General features: G+C 39.7%; 3 protein-coding genes across 3 annotated transcripts; 1 reads left to right on the forward strand and 2 right to left on the reverse strand.

Annotated features, from left to right (window-relative positions):
• Positions 1–1,180: 1,180 nt before the first annotated feature.
• Positions 1,181–5,124, reverse strand: LOC135610440 (uncharacterized). Its single transcript, XM_065104945.1, has 8 exons — positions 4,934–5,124; positions 4,104–4,248; positions 3,856–4,024; positions 2,525–2,795; positions 2,170–2,435; positions 1,876–2,088; positions 1,577–1,685; positions 1,181–1,421 (listed from the first exon to the last, which is right to left on the reverse strand). The coding sequence occupies exons 1-8, from the start codon at positions 5,082–5,084 to the stop codon at positions 1,360–1,362; spliced, it is 1,386 nt and encodes a 461-aa protein (XP_064961017.1). The 5' UTR covers positions 5,085–5,124; the 3' UTR covers positions 1,181–1,359.
• A 4,562-nt stretch (positions 5,125–9,686) lies between these two features.
• LOC103977705 (AAA-ATPase At2g46620-like) lies at positions 9,687–11,375 on the forward strand. Its single transcript, XM_009393295.3, has one exon. The coding sequence runs from the start codon at positions 9,996–9,998 to the stop codon at positions 11,373–11,375; it is 1,380 nt and encodes a 459-aa protein (XP_009391570.2). The 5' UTR covers positions 9,687–9,995.
• Positions 11,376–14,518: 3,143 nt separating this feature from the next.
• On the reverse strand, positions 14,519–20,423 carry LOC103975913 (uncharacterized). The gene is made up of 6 exons (XM_009391046.3): positions 20,232–20,423; positions 19,940–20,152; positions 16,682–16,761; positions 15,136–15,211; positions 14,937–15,062; positions 14,519–14,825 (listed from the first exon to the last, which is right to left on the reverse strand). The coding sequence occupies exons 1-6, from the start codon at positions 20,379–20,381 to the stop codon at positions 14,697–14,699; spliced, it is 774 nt and encodes a 257-aa protein (XP_009389321.2). The 5' UTR covers positions 20,382–20,423; the 3' UTR covers positions 14,519–14,696.
• Between the last annotated feature and the right edge of the window lie 231 nt (positions 20,424–20,654).

Raw genomic sequence — 20,654 nt, forward strand, 5'->3', positions numbered from 1 at the left:
TAATTGCTGCACATTCTGTTTGATCATCACTGTGTTGGGCAGTAACTTTGTTGCTGCTTCAGAATAGCATTGTTGAAGGTTGTTCTTCGAGTTATGTTACTGGGTTCTTTAGAAGGATGGCATCGAACGACTGTGTATTTTTCCTCAAAGCTAGCAAGTGTGTAACACAAGCGCTGTCTGTTGTCTGGACATGATATTTTCTTTAGTTACACGTCCATGGCAGCATTAGAGGAGAGAATAGTGTGACCACTCCTTTTTTTTTTTTCTCTCTAATTATTTTTGTAGAGTTTCAAAGATTGTGAAAGTGAAAGTAAGTTTGAACTAATTGTTAAGGGCGGTTTTGACGTTCATGGGGTGGGTTGCATCAACTAGTTTTTATGGTTTTTTTATTTTTATTTTTAAACGAGCTTGTAGTCACGGAGGTCGATCCTTTTGTGTTAGGACATGGTTGACAGTTCGAATTATTTGGGGTTTCTTTTGTTTTGTTTTTTGTTTTTCTTAATGTGATTGTAGCAAGGATCATCATTATGGTGATCTGATCGGACGTATCAGTCAATATCGGTGTGCGATGTGTCGACCAGTCAGTCAATTCCATCAGAGGAAAAGTAAAAGAGGAAGGAGCGGTGTGCTATGTGTCCACGGTACATCGGGGAGGAAGAAGAAGGAAAAGAGGAAGAAGGAAGAGAAGAAAAAAAAAAAGAAGAGGAAGGAAGGAAGAAGAAAAATGGTGGAGGAAGAGGAAAAATAAGACGCGCACTCAGTATGGTATTATGCGGTGAGGTCATGTGATCACTCACTGAATCGGTTCAAGTTTGGAGTGGTATATATCATCCGTTTCGAACAGGTGATTTACTGGAACAGCAACCCCCATAATGCACGACCAGCTCAGATTTCCTCGATGGTCGGGGGCTCTCAGCAAGACTTCCATTTAAGCTGCGGCGGAGAGAGAGAGTGAGGTCTTATTTTTCTACGTAGTAATAAAAGTTCAAAAAAAACTAATTGATGAGAAAGTTGTAGCGATACGAGCCAACAACGTTGGCAACACAAGTGTTTGGGCACCAACAACACAAACAGACGAGTGAAGCATGGAACCACCAAAACGTTTTGACCACATTTGGAATAGCAGATGGAACAGCCAATGGATTATAAGAATGCTTGACCATTTATTTATTTGGCCAGCTCTCTAAACGGAGACGCCTCTATGTATTTCTATATTGTGTAAATCGAACAGAGAATCAGATACAAACCACTCCATTTGGAAAATTTTTGCTGCTTCTAAATGAAAAATGAAGACCCCAAATTCTTTCTTCACCATTTAATCACATACTGTGAGTGCTCTACTGCCCCCCCTTTAGGGGCTCAAATGTTCAGAGTCTCTGCCTCATCATCCCCCTCCGTCATATCAGTCCAAACTTGTATCACTGCAGAAGAAAGCACCCCCAGTGTAGTGTGATATGAAAGGGTCAGATTTGCTTGGCAAAATTTAGCCAAAGAAAATAATAATAATATATAAAAAAAGCTGCAATGATAATTCATTATCACATTTTTACTAATTGATAAAACATGTATTACTTACTTGATTTGTGGCTGTCAGAAATCTCCAGGAGCCGCTTTTGCAAGACCGAGGCTATGAACAGGAAAATAGAACACATTCCAAACATGATTGTGATTGGGAAAGCATTTACCTGCATAAAACCCAAAGTAAATCACTTGTGAAAAATGCAGTTTGTTTTGTATTCTTTTTTGCATATGTATCGATGATGCTTATAAATACAGCATCGTCAATCAGCGACTTCCTTCTTATAATAGAGCTATCACATAGCCATTTCAACTTCATTACATAATAATCATGAGGTAGAAAGTTTCGATGCTTACGTTGTAGAGTACCACACAGACAAAGATGTTGAGGGGAATGCGAAAGAAGTTCATAATCGTGCTCCTGGCCTCCTCGGGTATGTACTGGGATCTCATCTTCATAATGGATGGCCAAAATATGCCAACACAGGCTTCGAAGACACAAAAACCAAGGAGCTGGATGCAGCCTCCAAAAGATATGCCGTCACCTTGCTCAGAAGGTGCTACCAAGAACTGTTTCACATTAGCGTTGAAGTAACACTCATTAGCCAAAAGAAAACTTTCAAAAGTACTACATCTTAATAACAGGCTTACATTACAGACAATTGGAAGCAGCAGAGTGACAGCAGAGATCGCAAACACTATCTGCATATAACTTTCAACTTTAAGAGTTGCATGGGTCATCAGCCTGGATGCTATAGAGCTCCCCAACATCGAAGACAGCATGAACGTTGCAAAAATAAAGCCATGAGGTATATCCTCATCGTTTGGGCTCAAAGCAGGGGTCCACAAAAAGACAAAAGTGTACATGGAACCTTCAAAGAGTGATTGTATTCCACCCAGCAAAGCAATTTTCTCATCTGTTATCAACACAACAATTAGAGCAACTGATGGCCCTAAATTAAAAAAGGTATTCTGGTGTTGTCAACAGAAGTTAAATCACACTTACCGGAAGCAATGGCTGCGGCAGCACCATTGAACTGTGTGATCAAGTCTTTGCTTTCAGAAGGATCTCCATAATTTTCACTCCATGATGACAAGATAACAGCCATGCCAAAGGTAAGGAAGCATGCAGCAGCATCGAATGGAGCCACAGGATGATATTCCAGGTTATCAACCAATAAACTAGCTAAAAGTCCAGAAACAATGGCAATAAGACCATTGCCAAGAAAGATAGCCTTTGAGAAAATTACTGACAACCACTGTGGGTCAAACCCTCTCTGTGGAAGGGGCAACAACCAATTCATCAGAACAAGGAATAGGAAACTAATGTCATATGAGCTTGTAGCCTACTGATCAAGCAGACCCAATGGTTTAGCAGTTCTAATTCTCATTATGTAATGACAATTTATTCTTTTACGCAAAAAAAAAAAAAAAATTAATTACACCCTATGATAATAAATTTAGTCAGATCAGTAACTTGGCTACAGAAAAGAGTATTTTATCCTAGTTTTAAGCTACCAATTATACAAAATACAATAGGCAATGTTTTAATACATGGAACAAAAACTGCAGGAGATCTGATACATAAAACATAAAGTGAAAACTTCTGGGGATTAGTAGACAGATGAAACTGCACAATAAATGAATTTATAGAATTGCTTCTATCATTACTCTTGTCGATGAATATTCATATCTGTGACTCTGTCACAAGTGCACACCCACCGAAACATAAACAAACATAATCATATAATCATTCCATATAGGGCTTAGACATAGCTGAGCCACATACCCAAAGAAATGAGTATTTATGCATTCCCCAACAGTTGAACTCTAAGGAATGGACTCGGCTTATCTTGAGGCTCCAAGAAAGTACAAGTACTATCATTCCATGGAGGCCTTGCCGGCTGTTAAATGAAGCCGTGGCCCTCGTGGCTCTCATCAGCACAGCACCTTTTACAGAGCTTTCAGGCCAAAAGTCATCATTTGTTGATCATAAACCATGATTCAAGATGGTCTTGATACACAATGTATATTAAATCTTGATTAAGAAAGAAGGTGCAGATAAAGGGGGTGAATGACGAGCTAGCAAATTGAAGAAGCAAAACCTACATATAAAAGAACCTAGGAAATATCGAACAAGTCAAAGAGCTGCTAGAGTTGGGATGTTTTATAGCAGAGACAAAGAGTGTCACAGTTATTTCATATTAATTCCTACAAGATCAACATCTCATCTCAGTCCAGCAGCTTAACCCTTTAAGCCATGAACAAAATCTCATTGTTCTATATAACCGAAGTGGTCACAGCCTCAAAGTTCTAGTAGTGGTTGGTCATCCTCACCTTATTATGTTCTGCAACAAGCCATGATTCAAATGCTGAGAAAAGCAGAGACGTAGAGATTCCTCCCAGTATCCGGCCTATCAATAAAGACGTGTATTCTGGACAATGCTTAGTCAGACAGCTGACAATGTACGTGATGCAGTAGGTGACACAAGCTCTCTTACGACCCCTGCACTCAGTTTCAAAAACCGCAGACGCCTCTCAGAAAGAACTCGAGCAATTTAATCGATCGACGAGGAAAGACTCACTGTTTATCGGCCAAAGATCCCACAATCGTCCCAAACAACATGGAAGATCCAAACCCCGCAATGAAGAGCCGGCCGATCTCTCCCTTGTTCAAACCATACTGGCTGTAGAGGTAGTAGACGTACGGACCCTGCAACCAATCACCGGCTGGAAACCAACCCAAACACGCAATTCAATCAGATCCTTCAGTGACAAGATCCACGATGACAAAAATGATGTCTGGTCACTTTTCGAGACTCGGATCTATTCAGAATAGCGTCCGTTTCTCGATCATACGAACCTACTTCAACTCCGGCATTCAAAACAAACATCAAGAAACGGAAAAATCAAGATTCCAAGAAACCAAGTCGCCGAGGTACCAGAAAACGGGAATAACCCTATAATTCATCGGTTCAAATCCGGCATTCAAATCAAACATCAAGAAACGGAAAAATTAAGATTCCAAGAAACCACGTCGCCGAGCTACTAGAAAACGGGAACAACCCTAGAATTCATCGGTTCAAACCCGGCATTCAAATCAAACATCAAGAAACAGAAAAATCAAAAAATCAAACAGCAAGAAACAGAAAAATGAAGATCCAAAGAAACCAAGTGGCCGAGCTACCAGAAAACGGGAACAACCCTTAGAATTCATCGGTTCAAACCCGGCATTCACATCAAACATCAAGAAACAGAAAAATCAAGATCCCAAGAAACCAAGTGACCGAGCTACTAGAAAACGGGAATAACTCTAGAATCCATCGGGTCGGGCAAAAGACGGCTCCGATGTGCCTACGAACGCGCGAATCGATTTGGATAAAGGCGAGATCCAAAGCGGAAGGGAAGGACGAACCCATCATGAGGGAGTAGACGAACAGGTAGTTGTTCTTGAACGTGTCGAAAGCAGAGGAGATGGCGACGCGGTCCTTCCTCGTCTTCCTGAGCTCCATCGCCGCGACCGCCGCCGCCAGCCCGCCGAACACCAGGTAGTAGAACACCTCCATCGCTCCCCCCCCTCTGCTTCAGAGCTCGATCGGGCAAGAAGGAGAGAGATCAGCGATGCGGTCGGTTGGTGTCGACGCACTCGGCTTATATGGTTTCGCAGGGGAACCGTCGGCCACCACGTGGCGGTCACGTGGGGTCCAACGTCGTCAACACCAACGGATTGCAGGTGACACGTGAGACTGACCAAAGAGATGTACGAGATATTATTTCGTTTTGTTGGTATATTTCTTTGTGGTCAAAACTTAGGTTGCATTAAGTTATAATTGATGTGGAATTAATTACAATGAGGAATTTAATTTTGGAGCTCGATTTGAACGATTCATTAATAAGTCTACGTTTGATGAGAATAATTGGATTGAGCTTTTTAATGCACACACAACATGTGAATTGTGATATTTCTTTCATTAAAATAAATAAAAAAACTTGATAGTCGTATTTTAACATAAAAATAGATTTAATATTTCTAGAAATATTCTTCCCGCCGATTCATAAACACACACGTTTGGTTGATTGAATTGGCATCATACATGAATTTTGATTGGGTTGTAGTAATATTAGTGGTATCATAGGAGAATGAATACTAAAAAGGAGTAATAATAAAAAGATAATAGAAAAATACGTAGATAACTATGTATCAACTTAAAGATACATTCCCTCCGAAAGAAAAATATGGTCTTTCACCGCTCATCAAAGAAAATATTATAGTACTTAGATCACATGTTATAATTAGCATATCAATTGAAGCACCAATAATATATATATATATATATTACCTTCACTTTATGATATGATTTGTGATATCTATGCTTAATAAATATGATAAATAATAATATGTTCATATTTTTGACTTTTAAGATTGAATTATATGTATTTCAAAAATATCATTATTAGTGTTATATAAATTATTGACTAAGTTTACATAAGTGTTTATATTAAACATAGTACAAATAAGTGTGTTAGCGGACTTGAAAATGAGATTAAGTTATGATAATAAACATAGACTAAAATGATGATTGAATTATAATCGATTTTAAGTGAATATTGAAGCTTGAATATAATTAAAATAAGAAAGATTATGTTTAAATCTTATGTATCTAGAGAATAATAAGACACTTACGAGTAATAAAAAATTAAATGAGAATACAAATGAAAGAGAAGTATTAAACTAAATGTTGAAATATATAAGTGAGATTGAAAGATGAGTTTAGATTAAAAATATCATCTTTATCCAAACTAAATCAAAATTAATTAAAATTACTATGACATTAAAATTATATTAATAAAAAACTTAAAATAAGGCCTAATGGGATTGAACCCTATATCTCAAGGTAATCTTTTCAGCGCTTCTATCTTAATTTTGGTCTTATCCTTTTTACCCAACTAATAAGCTAATAATCTATGACCCTTTATCTCCTTCTTAAGCCATTCTCTTAGTTTCTCTCAAGAAGGTCATAAACCCCAACTCTAAAGAAGACTAAGGTAAAAAAATTCAATTCTTCCCTTACTATACTTAGGGTTTCAATCTTACGAATTATAGGTTGATCTTTTTTTTATTTACTTGAGTAACCTAAACTTCGAATTTATCTATATTTTTTAGATATGTTTTGGATTATTTTCTTATGGTTTTAAGGCCTCTAGTATGATCTTAATTTGATATTGGTGTATAGAGTTATTACTACTTTAATCTGAGATACTCATAATCTTCTATTTTTTTTAGAATGAGTTTTGTTAGAGCTAAATTAATCCATTTAAGGATATGATTAAACTCTAACCTTTTCATATATTTTAAAAGTTTCCATGATTTTGTGAGATTTGAAATTGAGTAAAAACCATGTCTATACACCAGGATACGATATTTATAAGTTTAAATAATCTTAACCCAATTTCAGTAGAATAAAATAAGTATTGATAATTGAAATATGAGGGTATATAGCCTCCAAATGATTTTATTTAAAGGTAAATTTTGGTGTGTATTTAGTTCTATACGTTTTGTAGTATTTTATAAAATTTTATGATAATTCAAGATCGTTTGGTTAACTAGTATAGTGAAAAAAAATTCTTTACTGAATTATGTGATGGTTTGATTAATACTAGTTCATTTGATTGATTATATAATAAATTGTTAGAAAATTTGGTGATGGAATCTAGGTTAAGTATTGTTTATTTTATGAAGAATTTTATCAAACTTTTTTTTATGAATTATTATAAATCGATAATCAAGAGGTAGGGTTCTTAATCAATATATTTCATGACTACATGCTCTTAATTTTAAAGGTATATCGCTCCCTAGTATCCTTGATTGTTAAGGAACATGATCTTTCCTTAATATTTTTATTTTTAAGTTTAAGCAAGTAAATATAAATTTAATTCACTATAAAATAGTGATCATATGAATTATCATATGCATAATATATTTTAGAAAATATATTTCGAATGATATAATTATCATGAGCTAAATGAAAATATATATGCTTTGTACATATCAAAATATATGAACTATGATAAAAATATCTTTCATACATGCATATATGATGATGTACAATGTGAGAGTGTATGTGTTTTTTATGACGTGCGGTGTGGGAGTGTATAGATATGTTATAATATGTAATGCACGTATATGCTATGACGTATAGTGTAGGAGTACATATATATATTATTGATAGTTTCCCTAACTATATGAGTAAATCTCTCTACTCTGATAAGATTTCTCTAACTGTATGAGGAAATCTCTTTACTCTGTTGAGGGAAATCCTTCCTCTTAATCTGTATAAATAGGGGGATAATAGCTTCAATATAAAACATCTTCTTTAATAATTCTTATTGTCTTCTATTCTTTTCAACATGGTATCGGAACAAGTGAGACTAGCGAGGTTCCACGGCCATCGAAGCCTGCTATTCACTACATTCCTTGCCTTTGTAGAGTAGAGAAGGGGGGAACTCTTTCCCCGTCGGACTCGCTTCCCTATCGGACTCCCCTCTCTGTCTGTAGTATGGTCATCTGTTGTATGGTGCATGACGCCTTCGCTACTACCCCAGTCGCTGTCGTGACCACACCCAACGTCGCCATCAGGTGCGGCCACAACAACGAGGGTCTGTTTTGGTATGATCTCGCCCTCGGCAGTGGATCCCTCTCCAACCCTTGCCCGCTGCTTCCCTCTTCTCCTCCATGCGGCCTTCTTCTTCACCGACGCTGCCTGCACTGACCCTAGGCTTGGGTTGTCTGCCACCGTAGCATCGTCTTCATCAGGCTGTGATCTGCATCAATCGTAGCTCGCTGCCTCGCTGTCAACTATCGATCCTCAACTCTTGCTAAGAGCTAATTGTTGTAGATTTCTCTACCAAATTGCTGTAGATTTCTCCACCAAATCGCTACAGATTCCTCCTATTGTAGCAGCTATAGTATCGGTGTAACTTTCTCCTCTACTGTAGCTTCATCCTCTACTGCAGCTTTCTCCTCTATTGTAGCATCGCTATAGCTACCTCATATGCTACAGGTTTCTCCTCTATTGCAGCTTTCTCCTCTACTATAGCTACCTCCTCTGTTGTAGCATCGCTGTAGCTACCTCATATACTGCAGCTTTCTCATCTACTATAGAATCGTTGTAGCTTCCTCCTCTGCTATAGCATCGCTGCAGTTACCTCATCTACTGCACCTCTACTGTAGCTACCTCCTCTACAGCAGCTTCCTCCTATGTTGTAGCATCACTACAGCATCGCTGTAGCTTTCTCCTTTGATAATAGTAACGAAGATAGAAATGTGACTTCCTATTTTAGTTATACATACTTTAATTATGAACTTAGAATATGAGTAACTACATGTTACAAAAATGGATGATGTTGTTCCATTTAGCTTGATTAGGAATTGGTTTCACCCTAAAAATAAATAAATAAAGTATTATTTATTTATTTTTATTTTTATTTATTACATATTTCAGTCAAATCACATTTATGAGTCAGGTTTTTTATTCAAAATAGACAGATGATTGAATTGAAAAAATAAAACTAAAATGGAAGATTCTAAGTGATTTTTTTATGTCTTTTCAAAGCAGGGTAGATTCCACCAATGGCATTAGTCTAAATCAGGTAAGCTTACTGTGGTTGGGCCCACCATGATGGACAAACATCGATCTTTGCCCTTCCTTTTTGTGCAATGCCATAAATAAATAAATAAATAAATAAATATAAATAAAGGATAAAATTTAAAACAAATCCATTTTATTTTTTTTGCCTATTATTTATATTAGCCCGGTCACCATTTTTTTTTCCTTTTCCTATGACCCATTCCATATAGTAAACTGGTCCAGTATTATTATATTATATTATAATACTTTTAGTAATACAAAAAAAATACTGCAACATGGTAAAAAATTATTTTGTTATTATATTATAATATTATTTTGCTATTACTGAAAATACCATAAGATAATATAAGACCACTATAAACACAATGTTTTTACAAAATTTACAAAAATATACTATGTTTTTGTATTGCTGAAAATACTATAACATAATAGTGTAATAATATTTAATCGGATTGATCAATCTATAAGAAAAGAAAAAGAAAGGAAGAAAAAAAAGGATAAATAGCTAATTGTCAAGTCATGAATATTATAGTTATTAGGGAAAAAAAAGAAGATGAATGTTATAAGAAAATAATCTCCGGAAAACACTTAAAAAGAAATATTTCTTTCACACATATATTATTATTATTATTATTATTATTATTATTATTATTATTATTATTATTATTATTATTATTATTATTATTATTATTATTATTATTATTATCATCAGCTCGGCCGCGTATCTTTGGATCGTTGTGCAGGAAACAAAGAATGATTCTCCCACTACAATATCTCGTCGATCCAAAGCCCTCGACAATCTAAGCTTCCGTGGATTAGATTCAGCAAATGTTCCCGAGTGATCCTGTATCCGTAGTTGTCGCCGTCCTCGGCGGCCTGTTCCTCCTCCGTGCCGGGCTATCCTTCAAGTGCCTGCTCTACCTCCTCGGGCGGTGGTGGTCGTGGTTGGACGAGCACACGCATGCTTATCAGCACTTCGAGATCCCGCGATACACCGAGAGTGGGCTGGAGAACCCCCTCATTCGCCACGCCACCGCCTATGTCGCTTCCCTTTCCTCCCATGAGTGCGCTGTCGCTATCGTCTCATCTGGCTACGAGCCCAATGAGTTCTCTGTCCACCCCGCCCCCGGTCACCCTGTGCCCGACTCCTTTCTCGGCTGCCGCCTCTCCTGGTCTGCCACTGGTGGAGGGGACCGCCTCGTCCTTCGCCTCCGTCGCCAGGACTGCTCACGCGTCCTACGCCCCTACCTCCAGCACGTCGAGTCCGTGGCCAAGAACCTCGAGCTCCGTCGGCGCGAGACCAATCTCTTCGTCATCTCCAGCGGGGGCGGGGAAAGTGGAGAGCCGAGGTGGAGGCCGGTGGCGCCTTTCACACATCCGGCGAGGCTCGATACGGTGGCGATGGACCCGGAGGTCAAGGCCTGGGTGCGTGCCGACCTCGAGGCGTTCCTCAACGGGCGGGCCTACTACCACCGCGTCGGCCGCAACTGGCGGCGGAGCTACCTCCTCCACGGCCCCCCGGGGACGGGGAAGACCTCCTTCGCCGCCGCCATTGCCAACTTCCTCTGCTACGACGTCTACGACCTCGACCTCGCCCTCGTCTCCGACGGCATAGACCTGAAGGCCCTCCTCGTCGCCACGGGCACCCGGTCGGTGATCCTCGTCGAGGACCTCGACCTCTACCTCAGCGCAAAGGGAGGCCACGAAGGCAACTCGAGGCACGCCAGGATGCTGAACTTCATGGACGGCATCTTATCGTGCTGCGGCGACGAGAAGGTGATGGTGTACACAATGACCAGCATAGAAGCGGTGGCCACGGCGGTGCTGCGGGAGGGTCGGCTCGACGTCCACATCCACTTCCCGATGTGCGACTTCCAAGCATTCAAGACGCTGGCGAGAATCTACCTGCGGCTGAACGACCACAAGCTGTATCCGATGGTGGAGGAGGTGTTCCAGAGCGGCGCAAAGATGAGCCCGGCGAAGGTCGGCGAGATCATGATCGCGAACAGGGGGTCACCGAAGCGGGCGCTGAAGTTGGTGATCACGGAGCTGCAACATTTGTCGTCGGCGCCGAACTTGGGACAACAACTGCTTGAGCGGAAGGACCGCGGCGGCGATGGGCCGGTGGCAGAGGACGATCCACCGACCGTGAGGGAGATCGGAGGATGGTGTGGGGTAATCAGGACAAGGAGTAGGGGGCTTCGTTGACGCCAGTGAAGCTGGCGGCCGCCTCAGATTGGACGTCGGATAAGTTGGATCCCGTCGAAGACTTACCGATCTTTGGGTCGTTTAGCTCAGATCAGAACACTCGACCGTTTGTTCTTACTATATATTCATCCAATAATAATTGATTGATTTTTTTTTTCTCTCAGGAACTATAGATGACAAATGATTTGATCTCAGGGTGTTGCTACAAGGAGAATATTTTATGTATTTATTTATCAGATTTTAAACTCAATCCTGTGATTTAAGCCTAACATATGTTTACTTTCAGAACAAAAAACTTGGATACAATGAACATCCATAGTTAATTATCATTAGACTATGAACTAAAATTCCAAATGATATTACTATGTTTAAAATAATCATATATAATTTTAATTCAGAGCTGTTGTACATAGCTGTGATTAACCTGTAATTTGTCATGTATGTTGTGGGAAGGAGAGGGAGAATGTTTTGTTTTATTATGATTGTTGATATGTTATGACTAGAATATGTTGTGGTGCATCTGTGATCATATGTTCCATTCACAGGTAACATCATCATCATATGTTCCATTCCATGCAAAAGGGCATGTGCTGCTACTGGTGAGAGTCAGAGGAACTTGGAATCAAATCCTAGGTTTTATGACATGATTAAGCATTCTACAAGGCAAATTAAACTTTAATAAGGAGTCATTTGGAAGTTAAAGTAGGATTATGAGTTCTAACAAAATTAAGTTTACATATGAATGACTTGTGATGATGAAAGCTGGAAAATAGATTGGATTTTTTTGTTTTTGGTAAAGGATAAATGACAAAGATGAAAAAAATTGATAGACTGTTAATCATAATTCTTCTCTCAACCTCTCTCATTGGCATGTTACAAAATCATAAATCATACTATAGATAAACAGCATGTCTCATCCTAATTTATTAGAAATCTGGGTTATATGATTCTCAAAACCAACTTATCCTCAATTTTTTAAATAATTAATAGAAATTTTTAGTTAATACCTCTTATGATTTCTCTTTTGTTATCTTAAATTACTATGATTTTTTGAGGTTACAATCTTCCAAACCTATTGAAGAACAAATTCAGTTCTAGTGGCTAGCAAAAAGTAGGTCAAATCCTAGAAAACCCATTGAAGCTACTTTTACTCTCTGTTTTGACTGAAGCCATCAACTCTTCAGCTTCTCCTCCTGCAGAAGAAGTCATTGAGGTATGACATCAGAGGTTTACTTATTAATGGTTAGGCTTTAGAGAGAGAAATGTTCATGGTCATGGGGTGTTCCACTTTGAACCATGCAGTAGTTGTTAAACCATTCATTAATGGTTAGTCTAATGCATGTTTTGGTTCAAAGTGGAACACCCCATAAACATCTCTCTCTCTCTCTCTCTCTCTCTCTCTAGAGTCTAAGCATTAATAAGTAAACCTCTGATTTCTTACCTAAATGACTCCTCATCAGGACAAGAAGAAGGGTTGCCAAAACCTGTTAAACCCTGGTTTTACAAACTGATGACCCTGTTATTTTCTTTTCCTTCTCAATTAATTATGGTGGCAAGCATTCTCTTTCATGCATCAATCATCATCCAAATCATCAACTGGGAGCACTGAAAAAAACTGAGGGCCTACATGAATCTATGAAATAAATATACACCTTGAATAAGAACCTAACATAGTTGATTGAAGGTTTGGTGGGATAACATTCAATATAACAGTGAAGACACAGATTGGTTTTTAGGTTGTTGTTTAGCTGCAAGGTGCATATGAAGACAGCTTAATGGTGATCAAAGAGTACAACCACCACTGTTCACGTACACTAGAGGATTCTGAAGTCATGTGTGAGCACTGCAGGAAGCAAATGAGACAAGCATGCATGCAAAAGATGCTGAGGGTTTAGACATGAAGGAGAGTGAACTGACAAGGAGAACAGAGGCTGGCACTTTACCTAGGAATCTCATCACTGAAAGCGTGGGATTTCTAAGGACACACTGTTCTGTGGCACTGTGGCAAACTCTGTGTTGTTGTTGCCCATCACCACCACTCTTGCTTTCTTCCCTCATCAGTCGCACTCTTCTCCTTTCTTTTGCAGGATGCTAATCACATGCAGAGGCGTGACTGCTGCAAGTAATGATAGTGTCTTCTTTTCTCCCAGAGTTGGGTGGTGAAAGCTCCACCTTTATGAAGTATTGTTCTCAGTAGTTTATGCATTATCCTATCTGTGTCTCATTTAGTTGGAGTGTTTGAGGTTGTTTGTATCATCTTGGAAGCTTTTGTGGTTCTCTCAACAGGTTTGAGTGACTTGTGGAATAATCTGTTTCTTCTCATTAGGTATTTCTAATATAATATGGTTAAAGAAGACTCAATTGGAAGATATCAGCATCAAGATGGCAAGGATGATGGGATTTCTATTGCTGTAGAACTTATGAAAGATGATAAAAATTTTGACCAAATCTTCTCTTGGAACCTATTTAAGATCCAATGTAAAATGAAACATCCTTATTTTTGCAGCCTAATATTTTTGAATACAGATATATTGGTATAATTCTAAATGATATCATGTGTTTTGTATAAAAACTCTAACCTTAAGATACCTAACAAGAGAATCAAGCAGCTATGTGAACATCAACCTGAAGAAAGATAATACACAAAATTTATATGATTCAACACCCCTTGCATATACCCACAGATTAATAATTAAATCTTTAACTATTGTGAATAAATATAGTATAAAAAGAAAAACACCTTTTAGTTAACTTAAACCCCAAGTTCAAATTTCCTTATACACATTGTCACGCAAACCTCAAGAATTATCTATCTACTTCTTTAAATCTACCATAATACATTAGGCTTGAATCTATTAGTCAAGGTTTTAGATCCCTTATCTGATCAACCTTCCATAAGAATTGGATAATGAGAGTACAAGTACTAACAACACCATTGTGTCAGTCTCACTCCTGTCAATAACCACCAAGATAAAAGAAAGAAAAAGAACTATGTTTAAATCCGACCAAGAGATAAGCTTGGTTTCTGTCCAAAGATTGGGAAACCTGTGTCAATCCAATAGTCAGATGATTGGGGATTGCTCAGTTTGACCAATACTCATCAACATCAATGTTATGAAACGACATCAAGTTTAGCTCTGGTCTAGACCTTGAAATGAGGTAGAATTAGGCAAGCAAATGTCCTAGATTTACATGATAATAACACATATGTAGATCTATTATGTGAAGGCTCCATAAGAAATTAAGTCAGCCTCAGCTAATAGTATGCCGAGGCTGAAACTACACAAGTACATGATACAACACCAAGTTTGCCTGCTCATCTTATTGTGAATTATTTTTCGTTTCATCCACATCTAGTTCTTCATTTTGTTTTCTAGGGATTCCCCACTCCTTCACCTCATCTCTCAGTCCATGTGAAGATGGTAATCCCATATGTCTCTTGCTTCTTTCCTGAACCAGTTGTAAATTAAAACCAAGAATTCAACACTATAGAAACACTAAAATATGCAGCTTTTCTTTCCTATGCAAAAAAAGAAATGTAGCTTGAAACACATAAATTACCTTCTTGGCAGATTGCTGGTGACTCTTAGATTCAGTCTCTCTTTTTCTTATCAAGGAATGTAGTTTTTGTGCTTCATCAAAAAAATGGATGCCTTTGATATCTCCATTTCTAATGCTCACCTCCAGCTGACAATTAGAAAAAGGTTTGGAGATCAAGGAAAATCTTGTAAGCTATAATCACATAAGCTCTCAAACTGACCTGAATGTGAAGAATGCAAACAAGTATACTAGCAATAGGCAACCAGCTTTCTTCAGGTGAAAGTGACAAATTAGTCCTGTAAAATTACATCAGACAATTGATGAGGAGATATACTTTGTGACTAAAATGCTGCACATGAAAAGACACTTTGGCACCTTGAACATGGGGCTGTGACTATATTTAAGAACATGAGACAGAGAATTATAAACTTGCTCCTTAATTTATTTATACAGATTTATTTATACAGATATTGATGCAGCCATGCTAGTCGTCAAATTAAAATGTCAAATGTTAATGGAAATTGCACAGTATAGATTTTAAACTTCATCCACATAATAGATTCATTAAACAAACACATACTGCTTTTGGATATATCCAGTGCAAAAAAAACATATTTTGCAACAAACAAGGTGTTCAAATTATGATTTACCAATACGCACTATGTTCTATACTATATGCTGTTTACAAACGTTTTACTTTGACAATTTTACACTATTATTTTCAATTTTTGGAAGATTTTGTATAGGAAGTTTATGGGCTATGTATTAATCTCAACGGTTGTGTGGGCCAATAACATTGCTCATTTCTAATACAAGAGAGCTCAAGGTTTGAGTATAGGAAATAGCCATTCTAAATTTATATGTAAGGCTACAAGCATTGATCCTTCCAAATCCCACATTGGTAAGAACCTTGTGTACTTAGTTTGCCCCTTTAATTGACTATTAGTATCATGCAAATGATACACTAATATTACGAAAAGATGAGCCACTTACTAAAAAATTCAATTAGATAGTATCAAGAAAGTCGCTTCCTTTATAGAGGAGAAATTGGCATCATTTCGAATTCTATCTGGGCAAAAGCAATTCAAAAAAACATGCCAAGAGATTGTTTGGAATTGAAGTTCACCAATAAGTAATGCAAATGCATACATAGTGCTAATCTTATGCTGCCAATGGTTAGCACTTATTTTGTTTTGCTTCTTAATTGAAACCTACACTATATACCAAGTATATATATTTAGAGATCTTAATCTCTACATGGTGTATGAATCATTGTGATGATTACCCAGGCATAACCATTTTCTCAAAAATTAATTATTGCTTAACAATCGATGAGAGAAAAAAAAGTTAATTAATAATATAGCTTTCTTCCTTACGTGTGCAATTAAGAATTTAACCATCAAGAACAACCACAACTGGTCTACTATCAATTAGTTATACATAATTGATCTCTCCATCACAAAGATAAACTTAGGAAGCTATAGTGACAGCTTAATACAAACGAGAAAATTCAAAACTATGAAGAAATTATAACGGAGCATGAGAGGGTTGAAAAGATAACATGATAAAGCAAATAAGCACCATCACGAAGCTCGTTCTAGAAAGGTTTACTATTTTTTTCTTCATAATGACTGTTTCTTACAATATTGTATGACATGAGATCAGTGTACTCTGCCCTAAGACCTAGCAGATGTTCAATAATTAAGACAAATGAAGTCAAAATCTGAGGAGAAAAGTTCCCATTTTGATGATTTACGAGCTCAAACCTCAAGTAAGGAGCCAAGTAGACGATCGAATAAACGAGGTAACGCTGTCTACTGCTGTCCATCCAAGCAAAAACCCAACTCTACTCCAAAAACAAGAAAGCCATCACATGCCCATCTGACATAGGAAATCAAACAGTTCTAATTTCGGGTTAACTACAGATTGTCCCCTGTAGTTAGCTACTTTTAGCGTCTCGATCCCTATACTTTAAAAAGTTACATTGGCATCCATGTAATTACGAAAGTGAAATGATTAAGTCCATTTACCTTAATGACATTAGTTTTTATCGATGAAAACATAAAAATAAAGGATAAAAACGTAATTTTATGTCCAGTGGAGGATGACGTTGATGGCGGACAATGACGTCATTGGGATCGATGGTGGTGGACGGTTTGTCACGGACAAAGTTCTAAACAAGATGTTTAATGTAATACTTATGTATGTCCGTGTCTTTTGGTTTGTTCATGCTTTGCACAGCATGTAGAGGGATGGTCGAAAGCTTAACAACCCCATTTTAGTTGGGTTTGGTGGCCTTCTTAGGCTTGTAAATAAAGGTTGTGTCATGTGGACACTTGTGAGAGATATTCGGTCTGTAGTGAACCATTTTGCCCCTTTGTTGTTCAACCGTTCAGAACTTGTAAAGTCTGTTTGTAATTTGCATTGTCTATGAAGTGTTTCCTGAAATGTTTGCTTGTGGACCCCGAGTGAGATGCTTTCTCTAACCCGTTTTCTCTTTTGTAGGTCTTAAGGGACCATGGTAGGTTTCGGGGAGGCTTACCTTTGCGGACGAACACGCAAGGGTGCCGCATGACTTCGGCAAAACCAGCTAAGTCCGTGACAGATGGTATTATAGCGGGACAAGCACTCATAGAAACACTTGGCATGCAAATGTGGGGGACCTAGCGGGGCTGCGTTGAGGGCAGTCAGCACGCACGACCGTTTGGGAGAAAACGGGCATGGAGATGTAGGGAAAAGGAATCGCTCGAAGGAGCGGGCATCTGAGATTGACATTTAGAGGAATGACCAACCCTTCGTGTAAGAGGCACACGAGAACAAGCAAGCTTGGAAGAATGCGAAGCGCACAAAGGTTGGGATGGCTAAGTTCGAGCTACGGCTCGACGTTGACAACTATACTTGATGGTTCTCAAGGCAAGCGAGGGACTTGGTAAAGGATGAGACCATGCAAGGTAGAATGAGTTGCTCAGCGACCGAAAGAGTTGTGCAAAGCTCACAGAGGTGAGGGGAATTGCTAACTTGAAGAATTCGGTACTCATGGATGGGCTTGTATGCGGACGATGGAATGTTCGCAGCCATCCCAAGGCGATCGAAACTCGATGCCATGGAGCATTGAAACTTTCTCTTCGGCATGTGAAGGATACGTCCGTAGGAGGTTGAAGTGTGCAGCGAGTTCAGCATGTTGCTAGGCCTTAAGTGGTGCAGCGGGGGCTGTATTGACGTGGAGTCGCAATCTAGCAAGTGCGTTTACAGGAGGCAGAACAATGCACAGTTTGTTCAGCAAATCAGAGTAGTCCAAGGGGATGGTGGTCTCCAAAACGAAGAGAGATGTTGCTCCAATGGGATAGATATCCAGGAGGGATAATTCCTGGCTCTCTAAAGGGAGAATCATGTGCAACAGACCACACATGTTGAGGAGTACCTCAAAAATAACAACTCCACGAAGCTCAATGGACCGAGCGAGCAGCGAAGAGTCGTCGCATGATCTCACTTGAGAGAATGCATTGGTGGATGCATTGCGAGATCAAGTGGGGAGCAACCCAAAGCAACACAAATAAAGGCATACTTGGAGTCGATATGGAGATCAGACTCAAGGGAGGGCTGGCCCGTGGAATGGTGGGCGCGAGGGCCACCATCAACTCAATGCAAAACGAGGAGCGGAACAAATTGGGTGTAACTTGGCGAAGTACCCAAGCCGCATGAAGTGAGCCGGCATAGAAGATGAAACATGGAACGGAGGCACAGAGCTTTCCTTGGACAGAGGTCAAGGATATGAACTCTTACAAAGGCAAGAGCAAGATCATGTTGTTCTATGGGTCCTTCATTCTAATGGAGCGGACTCATCTTGCATGGTGCCAAAGACGAAGGGAGCTTCTGGGCACATGCACCTTATCTCGGAGAAGCATTTGATGAAGGAATAAGGCAACTCAACTTGCGGAGGTGAAGTTGGGTTTAGAAGGCCTTGGCACGATGCAAGAGGACACGAAGGCGGATACTCTTGAAGAATATGCCACAGTGTTGCCATTCAAGTTGTCACGAAGGAAGCGGTGCACAGCGAAAATTGTGCTGGTAGGGGCAGAGGCCCAGGATCCAAACAATGGTGCACTAATTTCAGCGAAGTCGGTGGACTTCGGGAGCTACTAGGCGACGGACTGTCCTAGAGCGGTGCTTCATCTAAGTGTGACCCAAGAGCGGATGGATGAAGGTCAATTGTCAAAGGAGCAAACAAAATCGAAGGTGGAAGAGACCCTGCGATGTATTGGCAGAGGCCACACATGGAGGGATCACAATTCGAGTTCATCCCACAAGGATCAGAATGCAATTGAGATGTCACCAGGAGGCGACATGGTGCAGCGGATCGTGGTGGAACAGTTCGTGACAATGCGATACACACGGTATAGTACCGTGAGGGACTAGATCATACAGAGGTATGATCGGGAGCTACTGGGAGCTCCACTTCGGTGAACAACACGACGACAAGAAGGGTTATGGATTCAAGGAGTGAAGACTATAGTACCGCAGAGGCGGATCTTCCGTGCGTGCATCGAATTTTACATCGGATGAAAGGCTTGGTCATCAGCATATGGGGGCTGTGTACCACCGAGGGAAAAGTTCGAATGCAAGTACCAATGAGTCTCATGAGAGGGACTTGATCATGTAGAGGTATGATCGAAGCAGCTAGAGAATTGGACTGCTCCAGAGCTCATATTCGCTTAAAAGAGGAGAGGGGGCAGGGAGGGGTTTGCCACCATCGACGTTAGTGGCACCGTCGTTCACCACCACCGATGCCAGCGGCACTGTCGTCTTCCATCGACATTGTCTATCACCAAACTTAAAATTACTTTTTTACCTTTTATTTTTATGTCTCCGACGAAAAAAACTGAAATCATTAGGGTAAATGGACTTGATCGTTTCGCTTTCTTAACTATAGGGATATCAATGTAACTTTTTAAAGTATAAGGAGCGAAACTCTAAAGGCAGCTAAGTGCAAACTGTAGTTAGCCCTCTAATTTCAGTAGCCTCACCAGCCAATTAAAGTAAGGGATGAAGCTAATGATCCCCATCACCGCGAACCTCGCATCCGTGGCATCGATCGTCCCACCACCGTCCTCATCCTCGGTCTCACCGGCCGAGATCGGGAAGACGAGCGAATTGAGGACGCAGGCGCCGATAGCAGCGGCAAAAGGCGCGTCGTGCACAAACTCTGCCCTACAAACGCCGCTTCTTCTCCTACATCCCTGTTTCATCAAGCTAAGGTTTTATATATTGACAACAGCGACGAAAGAGGACAGATGGAGGGATTAGGTGGTAGACTACCTTGTTCCGAGTCTTCTGCGATTGCCTCCAGATCTTGTTCTTTGTTTTCGGGTACAAAGCCACAAGAGAAGGGATCGGCGAAGCAAGGAAGAGGGACGAGGAGGAGAGGGGAGTGGGCGGAGACGAGGGAGAAGCGACGTAGACGATCATCCCGTCACGTACGGAGTCCCGAGGAGAAAGCCGAGTTCTTACCAAAGCGGTCGGTTTTCTAAAAGGGGTTTTAGGTTTTCGAAGCAGACCGGCGATCGAAGGGCTGAACCGGATTGACCGCCGGTTCATTTGACCGGTCGACGGAGAGCGTGTGGAGTTGCGACTAAGCCTAATATCAAGTTTCACGTTTCATTTGATGTTGATGTTTTGTGTAGTATTGGAGTCACGTTTACATTTCTCCCCTCACCACTCATTATAAATAAATGTATGGAA

Source organism: Musa acuminata, chromosome BXJ2-4 (genome assembly GCF_036884655.1).
Source record: "Musa acuminata AAA Group cultivar baxijiao chromosome BXJ2-4, Cavendish_Baxijiao_AAA, whole genome shotgun sequence".
NCBI classification, from domain to species: Eukaryota; Viridiplantae; Streptophyta; class Magnoliopsida; order Zingiberales; family Musaceae; genus Musa; species Musa acuminata.